General features: G+C 36.7%; 2 protein-coding genes across 2 annotated transcripts; both read right to left on the bottom strand.

Moving 5' to 3' along the window:
• Window positions 1-52: 52 nt before the first annotated feature.
• On the bottom strand, window positions 53-17,967 carry LOC108998953 (bifunctional nitrilase/nitrile hydratase NIT4A). Its single transcript, XM_018975724.2, has 5 exons — window positions 17,680-17,967; window positions 17,000-17,179; window positions 2,906-3,199; window positions 1,888-2,169; window positions 53-523 (listed from the first exon to the last, which is right to left on the bottom strand). Exons 1-5 carry the CDS (start codon window positions 17,819-17,821, stop codon window positions 372-374), a joined length of 1,050 nt encoding a protein of 349 aa, XP_018831269.1. The 5' UTR covers window positions 17,822-17,967; the 3' UTR covers window positions 53-371.
• Window positions 11,260-12,904, bottom strand: LOC108998954. Its single transcript, XM_018975726.2, has 2 exons — window positions 11,673-12,904; window positions 11,260-11,349 (listed from the first exon to the last, which is right to left on the bottom strand). The coding sequence occupies exons 1-2, from the start codon at window positions 12,652-12,654 to the stop codon at window positions 11,315-11,317; spliced, it is 1,017 nt and encodes a 338-aa protein (XP_018831271.2). The 5' UTR covers window positions 12,655-12,904; the 3' UTR covers window positions 11,260-11,314.
• Window positions 17,968-22,573: the final 4,606 nt, after the last annotated feature.

The raw sequence follows: 22,573 nt of genomic DNA, 5'->3' as shown, positions 1-22,573 counted from the left end.
CTATTTGTGTCTGTAACAGTTCTCTTATAATAATAATAAAAAAGAACCCAAGTAAAAGAAAAAGAGAAATCAAACTAAATAGGTTCTGGGTTTAAGTTTTGAAAAGTGGTACATGTTGTTAACGTTACAGGAAGTAAAACCATATATTATTTGTTGGTAATTATTGAATAACAACGATATTGATTTGTACCAACAGAGTAACTTATGCTATGCAAGGAAGACATGTCTGTGCAGGAAGATACAACAGCATTGAACATATACATCTGCAAACGGTAATAAAGAGGGTGTCATTACCAGTGCCCTTCCTATTATTTATGACAAGGCCCATATTTTGCAGAAGTACCATTAATGCTGGCTGGTGAACATTGTAATTACTTGTGACCGCCTTCAGTTTCCTCTGATGCTGATGTGAAAGTAACCGGTTTTGTTGGATGGTCCCTCACAATCAAGCTTAGCACTTCTGGCCTTGAATAGTGTCCAACCACATCAAAATCAAATTTTGCCCGTGCTATTTCTCCAAGATCTGCATCGTTTTTTTTTTTGGCCATTCCATTAAAATCAGAGCTAAGTCCCTTAACCTTTTGCACAACTATATGTACCAACAAAGAAGAAAAAAAAAACAGAACTGCACTTTTCTGGGTGTGGTATGCTCTGTCCAGACCAAGTTAATATAACATTACAACTATACATGGACAAAAAAAGAAAAGAAAAAGGAGACGCAAGACTATAAAAGGGACAACAGGAAAGGGGGCACAAAGTCAGAGAGAAATTAATTGCAAAGACAGATTGAATTTTCAACAGCTAATATTTTTACCAAAAAAGATTGCGTAAATCAGATTAAAAAAGTTTAAACCATAAGAATTTCCATTAAGATTATGGTCCCGTTTAGATTCGAAATTCACCTCAACTCATCAACTCATCTCATAATTATAACTTTATCAAATTCTAACACAAAATATAATAAACAATTCAACTTTTTTAAATTCTAAAATAATAATAATATTAAAAATAATATTCTAACAATATTTTATTTAACTCATTTAAAACCATCTCAACTCATATCTGAATTCAAACGGGGCCAAGATGAACGATGGTGTGCTTCGCCAAGGATAATAATGTCAACATTGGTCACTGCACCGTCCAACTCTAAGGTTGATATTTCAGAGGTTTACTGTTTTCTAAATGAAAAACCAAGAAGAATTGGAATGGCTGCAAAAAAGCACGCAACTTGCTCAAACACTGATGAACTAACCATCATCTTTTAAAAGCAGGTTGCTTGGAAAATAATTGTTTTCAATCATTCCATAGTATTATATTTTCAACTAAAATAATATTTAAACTACAAAACTTGCACACATGCATGCACTTATGGGCACACGAACTTGAATAGGATTCACCTCCAATGTTTTCTGAGAATATGCTTCTTAAAACGGGAAAAACAAATCATGTAGATGCCATGCTTACAAGAAATAGAGATATTATTTTGGAGAAGAGCCTGAAATTCTTATACCACAGTCCCAATTAATTTTACCCTCTGCAAAAGGTGAGAGTACTGACAAAAGGAGAAAAAAGAAAGAAAGAACAAAGTATAGCATCCAGTCCAGATGGCTTCTTTAGGTCTTATCGTTGCATCCTAACACTTGGGGATAGAATCTGTCCTAGATGGTTTCTCTCCGTCTCTTTCACTTGGCATCCTTTCTATCACTCCTAAACTAAGAAGATGGATACAGAGAGAGAGATTCTTAGGCAACAGTATTTTTTACTCTTGAAACAGTTCGACAATTTTTAAATCAGGACCCTAAATGTTATTTATTGAGTGATGGTGTGAACTCTTATGAACAACACAAGAAGGAAAGTTTGAGGAAAGCACATACAACAGTGACATACCTAGATCTGCTGAGATGAGTGCCTCCCCATCATAATTGGGTCCTGCCAGAACAGACCCTGATGGCGATATAATGACACTGCCTCCAGCACAGACAACAGAATCTGGTATGAGCTCCTCCTCTGTTCCTGAAAATACATACTCTGGAGGAGGGGGGTAATCTTTCCTTCGACAGAATTGGTTGGCAGATAAAACAAAACATCCACCCTCAAGGGCAACATGGGTCATTGACGATTGCCATATGGGCCTGGCATCAGCCGTAGGTGCACAATATATTTCAATGCCTAGAAAACAAAGTGTTACGTATTAAACCTAAACATAAAGATGTCTAAAACTAAATATCACGCAACAAGACAAGGATGATATAATGTCCACAGAGAAAAAACATCATACAGTACGAATACCTACTTTCAGATTCAACATTTTCCACAAAAATTTGCTTCAGATGGCATTCAATCATCAAGAAGAAATTACAAGGAGCTGGAGCACATGATTTAACAACATATATCTGGTAATACACTTAAATAGGATAGAACTAGCCTGAGAGCTATTAATATTTGACCAAAAAAGAGCCAAGATTGGAGAAGGCAAATGAAGGTTGCACTATTGCCCACGTGGACCCGGGCAGAACAATGGTGGTCTCCAAAGTTGAACAACCCAAGCATGCAGCAAATTTGAGCCCCAGCAATGTGACGTTCTAAAAATATTTATGTCCGAAGTACTTGAACACCTGGGATCTGGTTAAATCCAACAAATGCACACACCCAACCACATGCATATGTGAACGCACATGAGTCCAAACACAGCATAGCCAGTAATTGCATCAACAAGGTGGCTAATACTTTCTTGAAATTCTGTGGTTGCTACAGGCCTCATATCAATCAATCTCTCTATATTAGCATCATCGTAAATAAACAATCAAACCAGCTATCGGTTACCAACCTATAAGATAAAAAAATGATGAAAAAGAAGCTTGAAAAATGTGACAAAATATTCATATTATTGTTCTTTGCTACAAACCTTTAGCATACATGGCTGTCCTTAGAAGTGGCATTCTGTTTTCCCAACAAATGGCAGCTCCTATTTTTCCGATTTGAGTGCTAAAAACTGGAATTGTCGATCCATCTCCAAATCCCCAGATGATACGCTCCAATGCTGTTGGCATAACCTTCCTGTGCTTTCCCAGGTAACCACCTTGAGAATCAAAGAATAGAACAGTACAGTAGAGTGTATATCCATCTCTCTCTATCACACCCATTACCAAATGCACCTTATACTTTCCAGCCATTGCTGCCAAAAGGTCAACTTCAGGACCTGCATTGTATCAAACAAATCAGTGAAATTTGTGAATAACTATACAGATATGACAAATAAAACTTAAGCCTCCAAAGAGTATCAACAATGAAATCAGCAAACAACTTATGCTTATTATATTTATTTTCATTTAATAGATATGTTGCTACTTAATAGTGTCCATTTGAACTACTCGCTACTCACACATTCCATACAAGACCTGAATTCTTCGGGTTGTGGTACTGACCAAAATCAAATCTTTGCAAATATGGGTGCGCGGAAATGTGTGCGTGCATGTGTGTCTCTATGTGTGCAGTGAGGCTTACAATAAGAAGAAATTCCAACAATAAAAAAGGTTATAATATAGAGAAGGTAGAACTAACTCTAGGAATGATAAAAGTATTGCATTATAGGCTTCAAAGAGTACGAGAAATCAAAATCTGAAATTTCTTCTATTAGGGAAGAAATAGTCCCATGCAATGACTCAAAGAAGCTATTTATAATATACTTTTTTAATAGGCAAACAAAAGCTTTATTGATAAATGATTAGTAGCCCTAGCCCAAGTATAAGGGATGTATACAAGAGAAAGCACCCAGGTAATGATTAGAAACAGATACAGGTACAAGAAAATCATGGCGACATAGCCCATTGAAATCTATAACTATTGCCCATAAAAACAAGGTACCGATAAAGAGACTTGTAAGTTCATCCAAAGACCGTTCTTGATCTTGGAAATTCCTATCATTTCTTTCCCTCCAAATACACCACAGTAAGCATATGCAGACCATCTTCCACATTGTTGCGACTTGGAGATTGCCATATAAACCTCTCCACCAATTTGCAAGAAGATCAACCACCCTTTTGGACATTACCCATGCTAACCCAACTCTCCGGAAGAAATCATTCTGCAAGGCGCTTGCAACCTTGCAGTGAAGTGGCATGTGATCCACTGTTTCTCCACCTTTTTGTACATACAGCCCCAATCCACTACTATGATCCGGTGTTTCCTTAAGTTGTCCATAGTTAAGATCTTCCCTAAAGAAGTTGTCCATGCGAAATAGCAGCCTTGAGTGAAGCCTTACTCCTCCAAATGCTCCTCCAAGGGAAGGAAATACTATTTTGAGAGGTGATAACCTCATAGAATGAACGTAATGAGAATTTTCCTCTCTCAGAAGGACTCCAGAGCATCTTGTGTGCCTCATTTTGTTCATGCTGCTATAGAGTACAAGAAGTTGAAGAATTCTGCAATGGAACGAACTTCCCAATCATGGGCTGCCCTAAGAAAGTTGACATTCCACGAAGAGCACCACCAGAGACAAGCAATACATCAGCCAACGAAGCATCGCACTCATGTGGGAACCTATAAACTGTAGGGAACGCTTCTTTGAGGGCCTTATCTCCACACCACAAGTCATGCCAAAACCTGATCCTGGAACCATTTTTCACCAGAAATCTTAGATATCTGGAGAAACCCTCCCCCCATACTCTTCTAATATATTTCCACAACCCCACTCAATATGGCCCATGTACTTCCTTAGAACAACACCCCCCCCCAAACAATAAGTGCTCCCATGCTGGAATCAAATCACAGCTTTCCACAAAGCCTCCCTCTCTTGGTGATATCACAACCACTTCCCTAAGAGAGAGCTCTATTGAACACTCGCAAGTTTTGAATTTCCAACCCTACCCTTGGGAGGCAAACCTTGTCCCAGCTAAGGATGCCTTTATCCTTTATAAGCTCTACAATCATTGCCCTTCATCTTTCATAGAACAATTTTAACCACCCAATTTCATTAAAAGTCACAAAATAGTCAAGTGGCCTTGTTAAGAATACAAAAGACATAATAAAAAAGCATTTAACATAGTAATAAAAGACATATCTTGGGTTAGCTAATGTGCTGCATTAATCCCTACAGATTTATTAGGACTTGGTTTTGACACAAAAACCTTGGTTGTATCTAGGGGTGAGCATTGACTGAATCAGAGTCGGTATCCCCTAAATCCGACTCCGACTCTGACTTTGTTAGAGTTTGACTCCAAACTCTGACTCCCATTTATCGCAGCGAAGTCGGATTTATATATCGTAACTCGCTTTTGATGATGAAAAAAAGAAAGATCAAAACCCAATCAAAATCCAAAAAAATATTTAAAAAGTTACAAGAAGCAATCGATCGGGACAAACTTGCATTTTGTCGCAAATAGAGAACAGATCTACAATATAAACGAAATCGAAGATATAGTGTTCTACATTAAACTTTATACTCAAGCTTGAAGCTCCTTCGAAATCGATCCTTGCTCTCCAGGTACATCTAAGAATGAAGTGCCAAGAAAAACCAAAGGAAGCGCCGAGAATAACATAAAGAAACTGAGATACACAGGGCTTGAGGAATCTAGAGACTATCGTCTTCAACAAATGAGGAAACGACGACAAGGGGATGCTTTAGATAAATTTAGGGGCTTTTGGTGGCAAGCAGGGCAGCACCAAGAGATAAAAGAGAAAAGAACGGCGGCTTGAAATTGAGAAAGTGAGAGTGCGATGTTTTAGGGTTTATTTAGAACAAAGATGCAAAACGGCACCATAGGTTACATAAGGGTAGTAGGCACCACATAGTCTATAACTATATAAGGGCTGGGCTTATAGAACAAACTATATAGGGGCTAGGCTTGTAGAACAAACTAAATAAGGGTTTAAAGTATAAACAATACATGAAATAAGTTGTAACTATATTATAATTAATATGTATATAACATGTTCTGGACTTCAAGGGCCATATGCTCTTGAGTTATAACTCAAAAATTAAATTACATCATACAAACAAGTATGGTCCATAGCTAATATGTTAAGATTAGTAAGCATATTTATAGGATATACTCATAGATTATTAATTAATTAGATTTTTAAATTGTACCTATATGATTAACAGATTATGAAAATGATCAAATTAATAACTATACTTACTGAAAGCATATTAACGAACAAATCCTTTTTGTAAAAATTTTAATTTTAATTATATCATGATATAACTCTTACCCATTACTCTAGAAAGTACACTAAATGTAATTGTTAGTATTGATTATTAATAAATACTAATTCACTAGTGTCTAATTAAATATTATTATGCTATAGTATTACAATTTATGTGTTATTAACTTATTATTCTAAACTTATTTCTATACTAATATCTAATTTATTTTTATACTAGACTTGTCTAATTACATGTTATTATACTATAGTATTATATATTATTTCTAGTGTCTAATTACATGTTACATGTTATTATACTATAGTATTACATGTTATTAACTCATTATAATATTTTATACTAATGTCTAACTTATTTCTATTATAGACTTGTACTATAGTGTTTAATTACATGCTATTATATTAGTTTCTAACTTATTTCTAACCTAATTATATACTAGACTTAGTATTATATGTTATTATACTAGTGTTATTATACATTAGCATTACATGTTTTTATACATTGGTTATTATACATTACTATTACATGTTATTATACTTTAGTTATTATACATTAGTATTACATGTTATTATATATTTATACATTAGCATTACATGGTAGTAATAGTATGATGTTTACATATAATAAACTATTGTCAGTCAATTTAGTCTTTTTATATTATAGTACAAGTATGTTTATAATAATTAGCTCATACTATTATTGAATTTAACTAATTTTATTAGTTATATAAAATATATATATATAATGAATGTATAGAAAAATACATGTATTTTTATAATATATGTACAATATCAGAGTCGGATTCGAAGTCAAAGGGCAAAGTCAGAGTCGGAGTCATGACTTCAACTTTTTGGGGAAAAAAACTCTGACTCTAACATGTTGTCGGAGTCGGAGCGAAGCCGGAGCGGAGTCGGATTTTTGCTTAGCCATAGTTGTATCATCATACAACTAAAGATCAATTTTCTTTTTTTTGATAAGTAAACTAAGGATCAATTTTCTTGAACTCCTCTTCAGCTGTCCATGCACTTTCGCTAGCTGGCTTGCCCAACCACTTCACCAATAACTGCCTATAATCATTGCCTCTACTTGATTCAACTTATTTGACAAGAAGCACATCTTCAATAACATCTTGCTGCAGTTTCGGTGGTAGTTGAATTTTTTGTCGAACAGATTGCATTTCTCACATGGGACAAATACTTACTTTATTCATTGATGTACCATCATATATATACACTACATACAATTGACATTTATACCCTCACAGGTTACACTAATTACAATCATGTCCTCTAACAGAACAAATCTTATTAAACATTTCACATGGCCCAAACTTCCTTCACTTGAGCTTGTGAAAAGTTCCTGAAGGAAACCTTTCACCTCTCAAATGCACGGATACCATAACACACTTGAACACCTAGATGCTGGTTTGCTGTTGTGGCATAGGCTATGGTTCAGATGATATCTTCTCAATGGTTCTAATTACAGAATTGTAAGTAAACTTAGCTTGAGGGATAACAAAAGCCCATGTCTTCACATGATTTCCAACAAGGGACCTCAACAAGTTACCCAAGATATGACTGACCAATTCCTCAATTTACCCATCCTCCAAGAACCATCTTTTTTAGGTGTAAGCAAGGCAGGGATAGCACAAGGGCTTTTGCTCTCGCACACCAAACCTATGGCAATCAACTTCTCAACCTGCCTTAGCATTTCAGCTCACTGCATAGGTGGCATTCTTTAAGATGGCAGATTTGGCAAAGCTACTCTTGATACTAAATCAAGAGCATGCTGAATGCCTCCAATGGATAACAACCTTGTGGTACTTCATGATTCATCATTAACTAGCCCCCTTGAGAGTATTGACATTTAGGTCCCTAAAACCAATATTCCTTAAAATTTAGATAGAAAGCTCAAAAAGACCCCATATAAGCTTCCCCATCCATTCCTTATAATAGGGAAGAGCTACAGTGCTTTCCCAAATTTAGGGAAGAGCAGCAGCTAATGTTAATATTTTTTTTATGAATATTTAATTCTTCCTACCTCTGTGCGCTGGCCTCGCTTTTTCTCTACTGTTGTAACAACCCAACCCACGCTCCAAAAAAAGAACTTCCACATTCCCGAAATACCCCCCCCCCCTGTTAAGAAAGAGGGAAAAAGTGTTTGAATAATTCTGTATATTGATTTTGTGTTCTGCTTTACAAAATATATAAGCGTACAATGAAACTAATAATGGAAATTTACATATAAGGAAACTATACTATTGTAACAGTTGCCTAAAATAATAAATCCCTGATTTTGTGCAAACTAAATTATGGGAAGAGATGATTCTGTCAATACTCCCCCTCAAGTTGGCGCATGAAGATTCGTAATGCCCAACTTGGATGAGAAATGGTGGAAAAGATCTTGTCCTAAAGCTTTGGTGAAGATATCTGCAATTTGCTCATGTGAAGAAGTGTGAATGGCTTTAATGAGGCCGGAGCGAATTTTGTCGCGAATGATGTGGCAATCGATCTCAATATGCTTGGTACGTTCATGAAACACTGGATTGTGAGCAATGTGAAGTGCAGACTGATTATCACAGTAGAGATGGAAAGGCTCGGGATGAGGAATGCCAAGATCAGTGAGGAGTTGCTTTAGCCAGGTGAGTTCACAGGTTGTGACAGCCATAGCACGGTATTCAGCTTCGGCGGAAGAACGAGCAACAGTAGTCTGTTTTTTTGTGCGCCACGAGATTGGACTGGTACCGAGCTGGATGAAATAGCCTGTGGTGGAGCGACGGGTGGTTGGGCAACTGGCCCAATCAGAATCAGTATAAGCTGTAACCTGAGTGGTACTGGAAGAGGAGAAAAAAATGCCTTGACCGGGGCTCCCTTTGATGTAGCGGAGAACACGCGTAGCAGCAGTCATATGGGGAATACGAGGAGCATGCATAAACTGACTAAGAATGTTGACGGCATAAACAATGTCAGGTCGAGTGATGGTCAAGTAAATGAGACGACCAACTAGACGACGATAAATGCTAGGATCAGGAAGTAGAGGTCCATCTTCATTGGAAAGCTTCAAATGTTGTTCCATTGGAAAAGAGGCGGTCCGGGCACCAAGTTGGCCACTGTCAAAAAGAATATCAAGAGCATATTTTCGCTGATTCAGAAAAATGCCTGCAGAAGAACGAGCAACTTCAAGACCAAGAAAGAATTTTAGAGAGCCAAGATCCTTGGTTTTGAAGTGAGTGAAGAGATGATTCTTGAAAAACTCAATTTGGGGAAGATCATTGCCAGCAACTAAGATATCGTCAACATAAACAAGAACAATAGTGATGCTGGTGTGAGTAATAAGAGTGAATAAGGAATGATCAGCCTGAGATTGACGAAAACCTGCATCAAGAAGCACAGTAGTTAGTTTAAAAAACCAATTGCGGGAGGCTTGCTTGAGGCCATATAGAGATTTTCTGAGGCGACAAACACGGGTCTCCCCCTGAGTGCAATAGCCAGGGGGTGGGATCATGTAGACTTCTTCATCAAGATCACTGTGCAAGAAGGCGTTGTTGACATCAAGCTGATGAATGATCCAATTTTTGTTAGCAGCAATGGCCAATAAGCAGCGGACAGTGGTCATCTTGGCTACCGGAGCAAAGGTTTCATGGTAGTCAAGTCCTTCAACTTGAGTGTAGCCCTTGGCAACCAGTCGGGCTTTGTATCTCTCAATGGATCCATCAGCTTTGAGTTTGGTTTTAAAAACCCATTTACAGCCAATGGGTTTCTTACCAGGTGGAAGATGGTCAAGAGTCCAAGTGGAGTTAGCTTCTAGAGCCTGGAGCTCGGTAGACATTGCCTCGCGCCAATGAGAATGTTTGAGAGCATCAGAGTAGCATGAGGGTTCAACACAAGAGGTGAGAGCATTTAAATAAGTAATATGTGAGGGGGAAAAGCGAGAGTAAGAAAGAAAAGCAGACAGAGGATGAACAGTACCTGAAGTCGTTGTAGCAGGTGAAGACGCCGTGGGCTCTGTGTGTAAAGTGGGACATATGTAATCATGGAGATAGGAAGGCCGGGTAGTATGGCGGCGAGGACGAGAGACAGGTGGAGGTGGGGGTGATGAGGGTGGAGTTTGAGGAGGTGAAGATGAAGAGGCTGGAGTTTGAGGAGGATTTAGAGGTGTTTGAGAAGTAGATAAAGTGAGTTCAGGAATTGGAAGATTTGAGATGAAGAAGAAGAGGAGTCTGAAATATTCTGAAAAGGGAATTGTTGTTCATGAAAGGTGACGTCACGAGAGTAGAAAATGGACCGTGTATCAAGATTGTAGAGTTTGTAGGCTTTGTGAGTGCTAGGGTAGCCGAGGAAAACACATTTAGTAGCACGAGGAGAAAATTTATCACGGTGAGTACGAAGAGTTTGAGCATAACAGAGGCACCCAAATACACGAAGGTGATCGTAGTTGGGTATTTTGTTGAAGAGAACCTCAAAAGGTGATTTATTTTGAAGAGTACGGCTGAGAGTGCGATTGATGAGGTAGGCGGCAGTAAGAACACAATCACCCCAAAAAGGGAGGGGTAAGTGTGCTTGAAAACGTAGACTGCGAGCAACATTAAGAAGGTGCCGGTGTTTACGTTCCGCAACACCATTTTGTTGAGGAGTTTCAACACAAGTACGTTCGTGAATAATGCCGTGGTCAAGAAGATAAGTTTGAAATTGATGAGAGAGAAATTCTTGTCCATTATCAGTTCTAATAATTTTAACATTGGTGTTAAACTGAGTTTTGACAAGAGCAAAAAAATGCGTTAAATGAGTGTAGGCTTCAGATTTAAAACGCATTAAATATATCCAAGTGGTGCGAGAAAAATCATCCACTATTGTGAGAAAATAATGTGCTCCAGATAAGGAAGAAGTATGATATCCACCCCAAATATCACAAAAAATACGATTAAAAGCAAAAACACTTTTATTAGCAAAAATTGGAAAGGGTAATCTTGTATGTTTAGAACGAGCACAAACATCACAATTAGAAAGAATACAAGGAGAATCTAAAATTTTAGGAATAATAAAACTAGAGGGATGACCTAGACGTTGATGCCATAGGGTCTTATTAGCAGTAGATTGAGCAGCAAAAATCACAGGTGGGTCGGGACGGTACACGTAAAGCCCATTGCAGAGTTCACCCGCTCCAATCAGCTTCATCGACTGTGGGTCCTGAAATAAGCAATTATTAGAAGAGAAAGTAATAATGCAAGAATTGTGAAGGGCAATTTGGGAAACAGATAATAGATTGAAGGTTAAGAGGGGAACAAAATAAACTTGAGTGAGAATGAGAGAAGGGGAGAGAACACATGTGCCGAGACCCTCGGCAGGCACATCTTGACCCGTGGGAAGCCGAATCGAATGGGGGGTTGCAAGGGGTTGGAGATCGGCGAAAGCTTCCTTGTGGTGGCAGATATGGTGGCTCGCGCCACTGTCTACCACCCAATGGAGGCGCCGATTGAGAGGAAAATCAAGATGAGGGGAGAAGAGGTTACCAATGAAGTTCACAGATGACTCAATCGGAGAAGAAGATGGCGCGAGCAAGCCGAGAAGCTTCTGGTAGAGCTCCGGTGACAAACCAGGAACCGGGCTTGAAGCCGATGAAACGGCAGTGGTCTGATTGACGCTGGACGGAGGCTGTCCGAGAATGGAGGGCTGGGTCTTGGGTCGCGGGTTTCGTCCAGGAGGGTAACCGACGAGAGTCCAACAACGATCTCGGATATGACCATCTTTGCCGCAAGCCGTGCACTTGAAAGGGTTTTTTGGGCGTCCACTAGATCGAACAGCCATGGCCATGATTTCCGATTGAGGGGGTCTAACGTTGAGCAATCTTTGTTGCTCTTCTTGAAACAAAATAGAGAAGACTTTGCAGATCGGTGGAAGTGGATCCATGGCTAAGATTTGAGTGCGAAGAGAGGCGAAGGAATCGTTGAGACCGAGGAGGAACTGGAACACCTGTTCATCATCGGCTTGCTGCTGTAAAGCTGTGAGGTTAGTGCTTTGTTTGAGATGACCAAGTTCATCCCAAATTTGTTTGATTTGGTTATAGTAATCATGAATGGAATTTGTGGTTTGATGTAGGGAAGATAGAGTCCGTTTGAGTTGGTAGATTCTGGCATTATTGCCATGACAAAACCGAGAGGAAAGGTCCAGCCAAACATCACGTGGGTTGGTGTGATATTCAAGAGAATTCGCAAGAGAGGGGCTGATGGAGTTGAGGATCCAGGTAAGAACCATATCCTTTGTTTGGTTCCATCGGGTGTACTCGGGTGTATTAGGTTCAGGAGCTTTGAGAGTGCCATCAACAAAACAGAGTTTGTTTTTGGCATTGAGGGCTCGGGTCATGGCTTTTTGCCATTTGGGATAGTTGTCGCCGGTTAGGAGTCCATTGACAAGGGTTAAGCTGGGTGAATCTGAGGGATGAAGAAGATAAGGGGAAGGGAGGGAAGGGAGAGACGGGTTGGAGGATTCATCCATGGTGATGCCAAGAAAACGTAACCTAGCCTGATACCATGTTAAGAAAGAGGGAAAAAGTGTTTGAATAATTCTGTATATTGATTTTGTGTTCTGCTTTACAAAATATATAAGCGTACAATGAAACTAATAATGGAAATTTACATATAAGGAAACTATACTATTGTAACAGTTGCCTAAAATAATAAATCCCTGATTTTGTGCAAACTAAATTATGGGAAGAGATGATTCTGTCAATACCCCCCAACTTCCCTTTCCCCAAGACTCTCTCTCTCTCTCTTCTTCCAGCCCCCCCCCACCCCCCCCAAACATTTCTTTTTTTTTTCTTCTATCAATCCTTCTTTTTTCCCTCCTCTGAGACCCTAATGTTCCCCCCAAAAACTTCTCACACCGTTCCACTTAGAAACTGCCATATATGAAGCTCTCTCTCTCTCTCTTCCACACACACACTCACCATTGAAGCTCGAAAAAATCGTGCTCTACTCGAAGGGTTTGAATCTTCATCATCACTGGTAAGATTTCTCCTCCAGATTTATTCACTTATTCCATGTTGTATTTTGCGGCAAATTTCATCTCAGTGGGCACTAATATTGTTCATTCTCTATAAAAAACTAGCTTGAGACTTGAGTCTGTTCATTTTCTACAATTGTTTAAACAAGCTTGAAAAGGTAATTTTTGTAAAAAAGAATTATATCCAAAAGTATGTATTGCTGGTTTTGCAAGAGAAATTGGGTATTGTGATTTAACTTTTGTAATTTAAACCCTTCCAAGAGCCTTTGGTGACGAGAAACTTACGTTCTGAGAAATTAATAAGTGGCTTGGCAAGGTTATACTAAAATGTTGGTGTGATTGGTATTTCAATTTGTGGTTGTAATGAGGAGCACTACATGGGCTGGTTGGAAGTGGTTTGTAGAATGTTTAAACGTATATCTGGTTGCCTGACATGTAGACAGTGACATCATTATGATTTGTATATTAAATTCAAGAAGATTATTAGGAATTGGCTTTTAGAATTAATAACTGTTGAAGTAACTATTTATATGGCTGAGTTTAGACCTTATTACATTGAGAACAATAAAGGAATGGAAGCTTGGCTATGTGCTGACCAGCAATGCGTTTGTAATCTAGAAATTTGGGGTTTTATAGTTAGTGAGAACAATTTTTTTAAGCATATCCAGGGGCTGTCCAGATTTGATTCTAGGTAATAAATTTAATGCAAATCTCATTCAAGGCTTGGATAAGGAATAAATTCCTCTTATTAAAGATTATGCTGATTTAAAGAGTTAAATGGGAACTCTTTTAGTGTAGGAGTGATGTATTTTATCGGTCTTGAATTAGGTTCTGAGTTACTGTTGTTAAAGGACCATCGTGCTTATTACTTTGACTAGCAGACAAGTAAGTGGCTCTTTAATGGGTTTCTGATAAAATTCAGTTGCCATTGCTTAAATTTGTGCACTTTGGACTTGTGATTCAAATTTGTATAAACTTTGGCTATGTGCACATTTCTATGCTATTTTGAAATTAAATGTGAGGAACTGAGCAAATTTTGTAAATGGAATATGTCAGAATGGATGAAGAAATGCCTATACATACATTTATGCAGTTTATGAATTTTCGGAACTCTTGTGAGCATGCTATTTATTCTTGAGCTCATGATATAAATGCCTTTGTGACATGTTTGATGCCCCTTGTGGCATGATATCTTTGTAGTATATTGGTGCCCGTGTGGCATGATGTCCTAGTGGCATGAGATCTTTGTGGTATATTGGTGATTTCCCTCTTATCATGTGGGCTTGAATTATGTGTTTGGTTGAAACATATTGGTTGGGTTAAATTTGGTATTGTTCAGTGCCTTTTAATTTGGGATTTTTAAATATTTATTTATAATTAAATTGCCATTTCCCCCACCCCAATTAAATTGCTACTTACTGAGCATGTCGTAGCTCACCACTGTATATCCATATTCATCTTTCAGAGTAGTAGAAGGTTATTTCTCTTAAGGTTATAGCTTTTGAGTTCATAGACTTCGGATTGGACTTGGCTATAGCCGACCGAGGTTGGAGGCCTTGTGGCTAGATGGTCATCAGTTTGTATTTTCTCTTGGGGTACAGAGAGTTCTTACTGTAGTCGTATTTTTAGGAGATGTTTGGATTCGAAGATGATTTGAGATGATTTGAGATGAGTTTAGATGAGTTGAGATGGATTGTGAATAGTAATGAGATGAGTTGTGAATAGTAGTGAGATTTGTGAGTTAAAGTTGCTGAATAGTAATGAATAGTAGTGAGATGAGTTGAGATGAGTTGAGATGAGCTGAGATAACTTGCGAATCCAAACAAGCCCTTAGTTTCAATAAATTTTGTTTGGACTATATGTCGTGTAAATATTTAAATTTTAATTGCTCTGACTGAACCTTGGAAGTGAAACTTTTGATGTTTATTTTTATTCATTTGTTGGGAGATAGCTTAAAAACCTTTTTTCGAAATTTTGCAAATACGAACTCTAAATTATGAATGAGATTCTATCTGTTTGTAGTTTTGGGTTCAAGGCGTTACACTTTAATACCTTTTTCTTTCATGCAGTTTGCCTTTTTCTAAAGACTAGAATAACAAACATAATTTGTGAACATCACAAAAAGATAGTGTTGAACCATTAGAAATAAATAAATATTAAAATAAAGACCGGTTACGTAAAGTTCACTATATGTGAACATTTTTTTCCCTTTTCCTTTTTTGGGCAACATAAAAATTACAATTAAGATTAAAACAACACAATATATGAAATTTAAAATTATAAGTTCCTATGATTGGCTATATATTTTTCATAAATGCATGACTAAATAGGACCATTTGAAAAATATGACAATTAGAAAAAAAAAAAAAAGATAAAGAAATAACATTTGACTGTTATATGGAAAATAACATAAATTTGAAAGCGGACTGTATTTGACAAAACTAGAAAAGTGGACTAATTCCCTAAAATTTTGGGAAAATTCAGGAAATCCAATACCAATGCTCTAATAGCGGTAGAATCTTTGGAGCATAATCATCAAACTTAAAGACTAAAGCTTCCTTCCCAACCTTGAAAACAAATGCACACATAACTCCCACATCTTGACTCTTAGCTTCAAACTTGGCAGCAATCAAGAAAGTATTAATCTTATTATGTTTAGAGGAAGTTGGAACTAGTGTCTTCTTGCTTGAGAGGATGCAATGTATAGTTTTTTTTACCCGTTTAGAATGAGGAATTGTTGGTTCTAGAGTGATGGATCATGTCATTGTCATATCACCATGGTCTAACCAAAAGAATGTGAGATACATCTAAAGGCACAAGGGTGGCCTATATTAAAACCAGAATCATAGCCCTTCATCTTTCATAGAACAAATAAATCTTAACCAGCCAACTTCATTAGAAGTCACATGATATTGAAAAAAAAAAATATAAGAGAAGTTTATGAGCTGGATAACTTAAACTAGGGGCATTCTTTGCTTTGGGATTAGATGCTCCTGCATCAGAGTGTGCGTGTGTATGTGTGCTGATTTTGTTTTGCACAGCAAATAGAAAACCATGCACACAATTTAGTTTGTTCTCTGGTTGAGAAGATATTGGAATCTGGGTCTCATAAAAACTTGTACTTTGCTTTAGTAATATCATAGGCAGGATTTCATTCCAAATCTAATGCAATTTTGAAAATAAATTTAGATCTATATCTTACTCAGAACTACTATGAATCCAACCCAGAACCTGCATTCATTATTCTATTACAAGTGAAAAACACGAAAAGACCTAGTTTGATCCAAAATAATTGCCTAGCATTCATATGCAGGAACCAAAGAAGCTGGCATTCATCCACCAGAGGGGTTTGGTCAGTAGTAAAGGTCACTCTAATGAGGCTTGATGGATCAGAAATGATACCTTTGAGTCTCCATGGGTGAAAACAATAAGGGTACAAGACTTACGTCCAATACTTCTATCACCGGATTCCTACTACTCTCATTTCTTAACATCAAATACAAATAGAGATAAAAATTTCCTTAAGAAAGAAAGATACAACTAAAAAGTTGGACCAAAGTACTCAGACCAATTCTATCACATGATAGGATATTCACAGAAACAAAAAAAGAACAGAAGGAGATTCTCTTCACTTCATCAAATTATAGTATTCATTAGAACCAATAATTACTTAAAATGTTATGTGATTACCAGAAGTCAAACTTCCTCTAGATCAATTTCAGTCCAAAACAAAATTCAAATGAATCAGGCAGCCTACGAAATTCCATCTTCCGGGTGTTAACAAATAAGTAATCCATCCAATCAGGACACATGGACACACACACACACACAGTCTCACCTGGTACATCGATGGCTGATGCATGATACCTGCGGAAGTCCTCTTTGCCCTTGGCAGTTCGATTCCCAATGGTAACACCGAAAGTGGATCCCCGCGGATAACCACCCACAAATGCTTCTGGAAACACAACCAGCTGGGACCCATGCCCAGCCGCTTCAGCCAGCAACCTCTCGGCCTTATCTGTAAGTTCGATCAGAAATTGAAGCTAGCACCACTAGCACTACAAACATCTTCATCTCAACTAGAAACTTTACACTATCTCGCACGCAAGAGATAAATTATTCAATGTCTTTCAAACATACATGGCCAACAATGAAGGATTAGCTAAACAAAATCACCCTCCACTTAATTCATTGCCCAGGATACAGAGAAAATGACTAAAGGAAATTGAAAATTATATTTATCAATTTTTGTGGCTTCCACTGATCAAGTTCTGAAAAGGGGGTAAGGATCATGTCAACCAAGCAACACAGTAATTTAAGACTACATTAAGTAAAAGCTTTTTCTTTTTCCCTTTTTCCAGAGTCTCAATTTATCTACATAGAAATCCAACAAAATTCAGGTTTAGAACTCCAGTAACATTCTGTGTGCCATATCCAGTATTCCCATTTAACTTACAAGAGCAAGGCAGTTTGAGGAAGCCAAGAAATAACGAGTGAAGGAGAGGATAGAAGAGGGACCTAGAGTGGCGGGTGTGTCGTAGAAGACAGTGGAGGCCTGGACCACAGTGGCTCGGACCGTGGGTGCAGATGGTTCGGCGCCCATGTCGACCTCCGGGAAAAGCGGCCCGTCATGGACAGGCGGAGCGGGCGTTAGCGCCATGTCTTTTTGGTTGTTGGGCTTGCAAATTGGATGAACTGTGGGAAGTGCCAGATTTCTTACTCAACTCACTATTATGGCTGCTTTCCCCGTTTGGAAAATTGGAGGTTTGAATTTCTGGTGCGTGCGGGAGGTGTCCAGAAGTTACATTGTTGGGCCTTGAGCACCATTTTAAGAGACGTAGGCAATTTTGTTTTTCCTTTTTTTTTTTTTAGAGATAAGATGAATTAAAAATTAAAAATTAAATAAAATATTATTAAAATATAATTTTTTAATATAATTTTTATTTTAAAATTTTAAAACATTAAATTATTTTTTATATTTTGATTGGGAGTTTAGAGAAATTGTAATAATTATATGAAATAATATTGTTTGTGAAAACAAATCAAGTCGTCATCACTTGCAAAATGATATGTCTTGATGTGAAACGATAAATCTATTTTAAAATATAAATAATTTCACATTAAATTACGTCAATTTATATATTTATTTTTATAAAATTTTTATAGTTAAATTATTTCTATTTTCACACTATCTGATTTAATAACATAATATATAGATTTTCTCTATATTAATATTGATAATGGTTATAATATTAAAAATAACTTATGAATTGTAAACATTTATTTATTTTTATTTAGTGAATATTTAATTATCGGTTGGTCCATAAACTTGTTAATTTTATTAATTATGAGTGAAGGGTATCTCGAATTAGTACTATGACATATTTGCAACCTTACTGTAACTAGGGGTGTAAATTTAAACCGGGAAACCGGAAAACCGGTCCGGACCGGACCGAACCGGACCGGTTGGTCCGGTTTTGAACCGGTCCGGTCCGGAACCGGTTCCTATTTTATGAAAACCGGCCGGTTCCGGTCCGGTTCCGGTTCCGTAGTTTTCGGAACCGGACCGGACCGAACCGGACCGGTTGGAAAAAAAAAATATAAAAATTAATTTTATATATTATACAAAATATTTATATATATAATATATAATTATATGTTAAATTTTTATATATAATATATATAATTATATATTATATATGAAAAAATTTCATATTATAATTTATAAATAATAACATAAAATGTTTATCTTAAATATGAATATTTGTAATTTATTTGATCATATGTTATTAATATAATTATATATAAGATAATGTTGTTATAATTTATAAAATAAAAGTTTAATCTTAAAAATGAAAATTTAATTGATCATATGCTTTAAGCATAATATATATATTAAATTATTAATAACATTTTATAATAAGAATTAATACTTTATTATATATTTTTTACATTTAAAAAAAACGAGAAAACCGGACCGGACCGGACCGGAAACCGGTAAAACCGGAGGTACCGGTTTAGGAGGGTAATCGGGGCGTAATCGGTTTTGAAAAATACAAAACCGGTACATACCGGTTCGGTCTTAAATTTTGTCCAAAACCGGACCGGACCGGACCGGTTACACCCCTAACTGTAACGCCTCGTTCCTGAAGGTCCGGAAAATTAGCTCTTAATACTTAACATCAAACTTCCATAACACAACTATAAAATCTAGAAAACTCCATAAAATATTAATCCATTTAATCAACCTAAATATCTATGTTCCTTCATGGGGACAACCATAAATTCTCAATAACATAAATTAAAAACTCTCCAAAACTCGAAAATATCCTTAATTCATCAAATCAAAATAACAAAAAATAAAACAGTTTTCTAACTACGACTCTCAAATAAACACTTGTACCCTCAGACACTTATTCCATTACGGACCTCACACCTTGCTAAAATCTCATACTCTTGTTCTCCAGCTGAACCATCAAAATTATCTGAAAAATAATTGGAGATAAGGGGTGAGTTATCAACAACTCAGTAAGCAGATGACATATACTAGTGTATAAACATGAGCATTTACAAAATTCAGAATGCAGAACGAAATATTTTCTTTCAGAATGTAGAGTCAGAATATTGTTTTCAAAATGCAGTGTCAGAGCATGTTATCAAAAATATCAGAGCGAAAGTTCGAAAACATTCATAATCAAAATCTCTTTGGCATAACATAAACTGAAACATCACATCTTATCTTATCATATATCAGAACAAATACCATGTTTAACCCCTGTGGTAGAGTTGTGCAAATCCCGATAGCTAACTGAGCAGAAACAGAATGTGAATCTTCCCTTTATTCATTCTCGGAGCTGCTCCGAGTGTGCACATAGGAAATACCACGCAGAAAACCACTTTGTATCCAAAGTGGGTGTACCAGAAACAGAAAATTTGGTACCAACCCGAACAGAGGCCACAGTTTTACACCCGTGGTAAGGTCAGAACGGAATAGAAACAAAAACAGAATGTTATGCCAGAGATTTTTAGAAATCACATCATATCATATCAGAGTACATAAAATCTTCAGAACAGAACAAAATCATACCACAAAACATAATTTATGCACAAAATTTCATATTCGCTCTCTTTTCAAAGTTCAGAAACAGAATGTAAAAAATAAGCTCATGTCTACACCAGCTATGACAGAAAATACTTTCTTCTTAAACAGAATCTCATGAGTAATGCAGAACAAATAACTGAGATAGTTCAAACTTATTTTCATAACCAAATACGTATATTTTCCAAAAATCAACATTAGCTCATTTTATTTTAATGCAAAGTTTAGCATAGGAACCCTGCTTACTTGAACTTCTTAGTTTTCTTTTTTCAGAATTTTCCTAAAAATTATCGAACAATAATTAATCGTCACTTATAAAATAATCACGTAGTTTCCATATATTTTCAATCAAGCACGTATTTCGATATATAAGTCTAAACTTCTAAAATAACCTATTTAATTCCTCAAAACCTAAAATCTCATAACCTCAAATTATAAATCATCGCTTTCTAAAATCATCAATGTTGATTTAATAACTTTGACTAAAACATTTAAAAGTTTGACCTATTTATTATTGAAAACAAACCATAAAGTTTAATACTAGATAATATAATTATCCCAAAATATTTTAAAATAAACCATAACTATTTTTAAATAGACTACTAAAGTGTAAAAACAACATTACACCAATATTATTTACTCTCAAAATAAATTTTTACTTAAATAACATGTTAAAATAATTTTTTGTAATCATAATAAAAAAAAAGTTTATTAACACATAATAAAATTTTAAAAGCACATTAATATAACATGTAGTTAAGGGTATTAATGTAATTTTATTCAATTCTTTGAAAACCAACCAAACTTGCGTAAAACAATTAAAACTGCATGGCAAGGCTTACTCAAGGAGGAAAATCACGCGGTAGCGTGCGACGTAGCGGTGGTGATCTCGGTGGAGCACTGGAAGAGAGAGAGAGTGAGAGAGAGAAACACTGTGAGAGAGGGACAAAGTCAAGATATAAAGAGTGACACACGGCGTGTGCATAGAAGTGTTACTGAGAGAGAGAGAGTGGTGGTTGAGGCGGCGAGATGTAGATCAGTGGCTATGGTGGTTCTGATCCGTGGCCATGAACGAAGGTGGGGTGGTGGCTGTGGTTCACGGTGCCCTCCAAGAATGCTCTATTTTTGGGAAATAAAATAGAGAATTTTAACTCAGTAAAAGTCGTGGATTGCTGTTTCCCGTGGCTGTCGAAAGTGTTTTTCGATGGTTGCTTTGGGCGTCGATTTTAAGTGGAGATGGAGGTGGCAGTGCGAAGGAGTTTGCTGCGAACGTACAAGGATGTAGGCTACGACTAAGCGGTGGTTGAGGCTTACGTTCGCGTGGTCTGGGCAGTAGCGTCACGGAAAATAAAACCGTGTTGTGTTACGGCTTGGCCAGCGGTTGGGGTGCTGCATGACTTGCGGTGCGAGAAACCGAGGGGATGGAGACTGGGGCTTGCGATTCTGCAACAGGAGGAAGCCGTGGCTGGCTACGCTTGGCTGGGCAAAGAATACCCTAAGGTGGTGTGGCGGCAAGTGTTTGGGTAATTTCTAATAGCATGGGCTAATATATATGTGTTTATATATATATGTGAGGTGAAAACCCTAGAGATATGAGGGAGACATGTGTGCAGATGAAAAATAGAGTCGTGCGTGTGCATGGAGTGGATAAAAATACACTAGAGATGTGCAAGACCATGCATGCCGTGGACGAGAAGAAGACTTAAGGGTGAAAAAGAAAATAGACGCAAAAAAAATAAAACGTGCGGGGAAGTTAACGTGTGAAAAAAAAAAAAACTAAAACAAAATAAATAAATAAAAAATTGAGTTTGATTGGGTCCGAGTGTTACACTTAGCCTCTTCTCCTTTACCTTATCAACTTATTTTAAATCTTAATTTTAAATTTAGGTTTTGTTCTTTCCAAAATTTTAATTTCTTTGTTCAAAATTTAGTTTTTAAAATCTGTTTTGGATTTCTTTTTCTCTTTTGTTTTGATTTTTGATTTTGATTTTAATAAAATATTTTATAAAAGTAATATCACTTTACAAAAATACTCTCATTTTAACTTATGTGTTTATGAAATATATTGCGTCGGAAAGAAATCGGTGTTTAAGCCCCGACAAGATAACTTCTATGTTATGATCTTGAGGGTTAAATGTTTAACTAAATTAGTATCCAACAGTCCTATGACTTTTGGATCAATAGTTGAGTCTGTTATGATCTTGAAGGTTAAAGGTTTAACCAAATTAATATCTAAAAGTCATAATGATCTTAAGGGTTAAATATTTAATCAAATTAGTATCCAAAATACTCGATATTATAATATTCAGCTTT

Source organism: Juglans regia, chromosome 14 (assembly GCF_001411555.2).
Source record: "Juglans regia cultivar Chandler chromosome 14, Walnut 2.0, whole genome shotgun sequence".
In the NCBI taxonomy this organism is placed as follows: Eukaryota; Viridiplantae; Streptophyta; class Magnoliopsida; order Fagales; family Juglandaceae; genus Juglans; species Juglans regia.
Note: the sequence above shows the minus strand (reverse complement) of the source record. Positions and strands in the feature narration are given on the sequence as shown.

Excerpts from the sequence above, each read along its gene's own strand:
- LOC108998954 (XM_018975726.2), bottom strand. The coding sequence starts at position 12,654 with ATGGATGAATCCTCCAACCCGTCTCTCCCTTCCCTCCCTTCCCCTTAT. Across the intron at positions 11,350-11,672 it reads GTCATCTGTGAACTTCATTG|GACCCACAGTCGATGAAGCT; the intron begins GTAACCTCTTCT and ends TGCTTATTTCAG.
- LOC108998953 (XM_018975724.2), bottom strand. The coding sequence starts at position 17,821 with ATGGCGCTAACGCCCGCTCCGCCTGTCCATGACGGGCCGCTTTTCCCG. Across the intron at positions 17,180-17,679 it reads CGACACACCCGCCACTCTAG|ATAAGGCCGAGAGGTTGCTG; the intron begins GTCCCTCTTCTA and ends TCGAACTTACAG. Across the intron at positions 3,200-16,999 it reads ATCAGCCATCGATGTACCAG|GTCCTGAAGTTGACCTTTTG; the intron begins GTGAGACTGTGT and ends GATACAATGCAG.